A 5,737-nucleotide genomic window follows, 5' to 3' on the forward strand; every position below is an offset into this window, starting at 1 on the left:
AAAAACTAAATGAATAAATTTCAATCTTTTCCTTCTAAGATTTAAGTAGTTTTGCATAATAGTCATCAATGGAGGAGACCATGAATGCTAGTTGTTTTGTTATGCATCTCTTCACTTTTTTATTAAAGAAACCATAATTTATTTTTTATTTAGCCAATAGGCTATTTGTGGAAACTTTGTTCCCAGAATTTAAATTTTTGATGAAAAATTTGTAAGAGTTTGGCCGGAAAACTGAAAATCTTTCATGTTAATTATTTATCGGCCAGTTTTTATCTCCCTCCACTTTTAACTCTTGTTTTGATATTTATTAGTTGTTATCTCCACTTTTAACTATTGTTTTTCTTTTTCTATTTATTAGTTGTGATCTTCACATTAGCTCATGTCGTGATCTATTCAATTAACTTTTGATTTTTAAAATTGATTTAGATTTTAGTTTTTAAATTATTTTAATTTATTTTTTTACATTAGTTTTATTTTTTCTTTAAATATTATTTTATAGTTTTTATAATTTATTTAGTCAATAGAATATTTATTAGACATTTTTTTTTTGTATTTTCTCTTATTAAATTTTCATAATAGAGTTTTTGATGGGTTTTTGAAATGATTTTTTTTCATATTTGATAAATTTAATTTTAAAAATAATATTTATTAATCTATTTAAAAGATTTTAGTAAATATTATGTTATTTAAATTAAAAATTATTAATATTCTAAGTTGTTCACATAAAATTATAATTTATATATCCACTTTTAACTATTATTTTTCTCTTCTTATCTCCACGTTAGATTATGTTGTGATCTCTATTTATTAAACTTTTGATTTTTTAAATTGATTTAGGTTTTAGTTTTTAAATTACTTTAAATTATTATTTTTTATTCGTTTAGTTTTTTCTTTAAATATTATTTTTCAATTTCTATAATTTATTTAGTCAAAAGAATATTTGTTAGAGATGTCGCTATTTTTCTTCTTCTTTTTTGTATTTTTCTTATTAATTTTTTGTAATAATTTTTTTGATGGATTTTTTTTAAATGATTTTTTTTTCTCATATTTGATAAATTGAATTTAATTGTAAAATATTGAAATTATTGAACACGTTTTTAAAGCAATATTCAAATTTCATAAATATTGTAAATTTTATATCTATATTTTAATATTCAACTTTTTTATTTTTGTATTTTCATTTTTTAAAAACTTATATTTACATTATTTAATGTTCATTCTACATTTTTCTCTTATCAGCACACTCATTGCATGTACAAAAACATGCGACTGCTACTTTATAAATAAATTTCTATATTTTTTTGTTATCTTATTGGATATCCCCATGATTTGACCTAGTGCCCAACCTGTCTTACCTTGGTCTTACAAACTGCCAAGTTGGGGTTAGGAAGGGGCAAGGCAGGACTAATCTTATGGTACGAGAGAAGGTTTGAACCTAGGTTGATTGGCTGCTTGTCCAACAACCCAAGGGTCATAAATGAATCTCTATATTATCATTTAGTTACATTTTTTTAATAGTTTTTAAATTATTTTTTCCTTATATTTTTACGAACAACTCATATATAAAACTATTAATAAAATAATAATATAAAATATATTTATTCAAAAATAATCTTAAAAGTAAAAGATAACAAGAATATTGAAATATCTGCCTTTTCCCTCCTAAAACGGTAGGAGGATGAACATCAGGCTTTTCCCTCCTAAAACATGGTAGTTTCACGAGAATAGTGATGGATGGAGCAGCCTTGGAAAAGCCGACCCGGCGGACATCTACTTTTACTGGAACTGCTAGTGCATGGTGCGATTCAATTTTAATGGCCAAGAATGAGGGAGAAATCTCATGCATTACATGCGCTAGTTTGGCCAAATTTGCCAGAGAAATTGTTGGTTGAATCCAAGAAAAGCAGAGTTAAAGCGCTTTTGTCACCCTGATTGTGTGCTACAAAGTAGAAAAATAGCCGAAATACCAATTCAAGATATCCACTGAAAACACCGTTTCTTTCTTTTTCTCTGTTTCTGTTTCACTGCTAAAAACTGGTCTGTTTTTCTGTGTTGTGTTAAGTAATATGTTCAGAGGGTGGCGCCTTTGCTTTATAGGGATTGTGATAATTCTGAGCTTATTGCCTTCAAATACATTCTGCTCTGCTTCATTAGTTCATCAGAGGAGAAGGCAGGTTTATGTGGAGGGCAAAATCGTTTGTAACACCCTCGATGGCAATGTGCTTCCTTTAAACAGTAAGTAAATCATTGTACAATGTTAAATTCAAGCTTTTTAATTGTGTTCATGCTATTCATGTTTCTAAGTTTTGTTTGTAGGGTACAATTAATATGTGAGCTTCTCTACTTTTTGTTTTCCTTCATCAGGGGAATTGGGAATTGAGGGATTTTACATTATGGGTTGATTGTTCTGCCTACTCTGATGTTTGTTGTTTTAGAGATTCTGAATCTGCAACTATTATTTCAATTTGTGTCTTGTAACAGTTTATTCATTGACATTACGCCCTTAAAGATCAGGCAAGCTTTTATAAATTATTATGAGGATTGAGGCCGATACATTACTCCAGTAATGTATATCGAGGTTTCAATCCACGGCTTTTATTCATTATTCATGTCTTCTAACAGTTTATTCGTTCATATTACTCCTTAAGGTCAGACATGCTTCTATAATCATCTGAATTAAAAGTTTAGTTGTTCAAATTATTTTGTCCTGCCTCAATTACATTTATTAGGCTTTTGAATCTGCCTTCCAACACCCTATTCTTTGGAATTATACCAAGAGGATCATATAAGCTTTTATATTCATCTGCATTAAAACTGTAGGTCTTTTAGTTTTTTATCTTCTCAATAAGAATTTATCTTCAGTTTTGTTAGATAAATACATTATTGGCGAGCATTCCTTACCTGTAAGTCAATTAAGATACAATGTTATTCAAGCTTTTCAATTTGTGTTTGTAGTTCATTATTGATAAGTGGGCTTCTGTGCTTTTTCTATTGCTTCTTCAGGGGAATTGGGAATTTCTTAGGGTTGTGGTTTGTCCCAATGTAGAAAAATTAATTGAGGTTTTGAATCTGCCACTAGTATTCATGTCTGATAACAGCTTATTTATTGAGATACACCGACAATTTTATATAAGCTTTTATATTCATAGGCATTAAAAAAGATTGATGATTTTTCAAAATATTTATTGAGATTTTGAATTCGCAACCTTAATCTGTGTCTTCTAACTGCTTATTTGTTGAGATTACACCAGCAAGATCATATAAGCTTTTATGACCATCTGCATTTACTACAGTTCCATCTACTTAAGATTTATCTTCAGTTTTTGTTGGACAAATGCGCTGATCTTTCCATATACATCTCTTATTGAGAAGCACCCATAATCAATATTATTTTGCATCTTTCATTTATTCATTTAATACACGTAATAATTACAAATATATCAAATTGGAAGATTAGAAATACCATTTCTTGATTAGTTATGTTATGGAGTGAGATTTTTAAGATCTAAAATCTGCTTTTTTCATAAGTTTTTGTCTTTTCTTGAAATATCATTTCTTGATTAGTCATGTTTTGGAGTGAGGTTTTTTAGATTTAAAAATTACTTTTTTATAGGTTTTTGTCTCTTCTTATTTATTAGAGATGAATTTCTTTATGCAGTTTGAATCTAGGAGGACTACTGGATGAGGGTTATAAATATATTACATTTGAAGATATTTATTCAATAATGTTAAAATTTATTTAAAAATGTCTTTTTTTATTTTGTAATATATTTTTGGTGATGTTTTTTCTTAGTTTAAGATTTATTTTTTCATAATTTATTTTTGGATTTAAGAATAATTTTTCTTTATCTTTTTTTAAAAAAATCGTAATTCTTTTGAAACTTTTTTGTAATTCTATTCAAAAGCATTATCATTGAACATGTCCAAGAATTTGTGAAGGATAAAGGTATTCATAGAATATTTTTGAATTCTATATTTGTATTTATTTTAAAACTTGGCAAAGCAGTTGATCTTATAATATAGTTGATTTCTATGACAGGAACAAGAGTGAAAGTGAAGTGCAAGAGCAGGTTTGGGGAATATGAAATCTTGGGCATTTCCAACAAGAATGGGGTGTTTAGAGTAATACTCCAAGGAGCTCTTGGATATCAGTGGCCAATAAAATTATGCAAGGCCACACTTATTTCTAAAACCATTCCTCGTATGTGTAGAAAAGTCAATGATAACTTGAGTATGAATGTTAGGTTGTTGGATGAATCTGCCTCTAAGATTATGCTTGTTACTGGGCCATTTATTCTCCAACAATAGGGACACAAAAAAGAAATATTCTAGCCAAAACAACAATACCATGGATTAGACTTTGTGGAGCATGGTTTTAATAATATGATGTGGATAAAAAGTGGAGTTATTATTTTTTAATTTAATAAATGATTATTGAGATTACATCTAATTTATTGTAATTATTGATAAATAAAATGTGATGTGAATTAAATCTTTTGTTGATTATAATCGCATTAAAATATGGATAGAATTGCTACCATTTGTTGAGATTAGGTGAGTGGATATTTTGATATGTAAGATGGAAATAAGATAGAGGAGAACAATTGAATAGGCCCTAAAAAAATAAGACAAATTCTTAATGATATTTATCTTTTCCACAAAGTTTTGCTTGTTACAAACCCTCAAAGGGATATTCTTCAAAAGAGTAAATTGATTCCAACTTTATTTGCAATGAATGAGACTCATTAATGCTGCTAAAAAACCATCAAATTTCATTGATAAGATTATTTGAAAATAGCAACAACCTATACAAGTTTCCAAAAACATTTATGTTTTATGTGTGTGTATATATTTACTTTTTAAAAACTAGAATCTTTCTATGATGATGAGTAGTCTTGGCATACTAAACAAAACACATCTATGAAAACTTGGGAAATAGAACATGTAAAATACATCTAGAGATTGATAACAATCAAGGGAGAAATATTAAGAGCCTTTTGAGGTTTTCTAACCTTGTGTTCTCATGCAACTACTTAAGTATATTTTATGCTTAAATTTAAGTAGTTAAGTGGTCTCATACAATTTTATTTTTATTTTTATGAATAGTCCTTTTCTATTAATAAATAATATACTAAGATTACATTTCACAAAATTAATTTGTATAAAAAAGAAATTTTAGAATCTTTGGCTATTTTGGTGGGACATCTACTATACCATGTGCTCGTGCTGGTGCTATTAGTGTTTTTTGCTTAAAATTAAAAAGTTACATGTTTCTATGAGACATCAAAATTGTGAGGAAAAAGGATGATGGAGAATCTTCTCCTTTTTAAGTAATAGCTATTTTTTAGCAAATGAAATAAGTTGGGGAAAGATGTGGGGGGCTGAAAATAGGCAGCCACTGACACTGACATGTGTCTATAAAATTATTTCCCTCCTTTTTCAATATGCATACTTTGTTTATGAAGTCTTTAAAAAATAAAATCCACAGAAACAATCCAAAACTCACTCTAGTATTGTCTACATTTATTTGCCTTTTTTTTTTTGAGAGGTTAGATAAACTTCTATTCTCTCTTGTTACTATATCTCTTTTTCTAAAGGAGGGTCTCCTATTGAGTTCCAATTCTAAATTTCACAAAAAAGGTTGTCTAGATTTTCTTTTTCTCCCTGTTGAGGATTTGAATTGATTATATTATAAACTTCAATTCTTTTTTGGATATTCCTTTCTCCAAAATCTACT

The 5,737-nt window shown here is 27.9% G+C and overlaps 1 protein-coding gene across 1 annotated transcript; it reads left to right on the top strand.

The window, feature by feature from the left end:
• The first annotated feature begins 1,731 nt into the window (after window positions 1-1,731).
• Window positions 1,732-4,450, top strand: LOC149565572 (uncharacterized). The gene is made up of 2 exons (XM_089817162.1): window positions 1,732-2,235; window positions 4,040-4,450. Exons 1-2 carry the CDS (start codon window positions 2,067-2,069, stop codon window positions 4,306-4,308), a joined length of 438 nt encoding a protein of 145 aa, XP_089673288.1. The 5' UTR covers window positions 1,732-2,066; the 3' UTR covers window positions 4,309-4,450.
• Window positions 4,451-5,737: the final 1,287 nt, after the last annotated feature.

The sequence above is a fragment of the Cupressus sempervirens genome, chromosome 3 (assembly GCF_028749045.1).
Source record: "Cupressus sempervirens isolate cs-2001-9-10 chromosome 3, ASM2874904v1, whole genome shotgun sequence".
Taxonomy (NCBI): domain Eukaryota; kingdom Viridiplantae; phylum Streptophyta; class Pinopsida; order Cupressales; family Cupressaceae; genus Cupressus; species Cupressus sempervirens.

What these genes read in the sequence shown, in the direction of transcription:
- LOC149565572 (XM_089817162.1), top strand. Translation starts at nt 2,067, where the DNA reads ATGTTCAGAGGGTGGCGCCTTTGCTTTATAGGGATTGTGATAATTCTG. An exon ending in CAATGTGCTTCCTTTAAACA is followed by an intron (nt 2,236 to 4,039) that starts GTAAGTAAATCA and finishes TTTCTATGACAG; the next exon opens with GAACAAGAGTGAAAGTGAAG.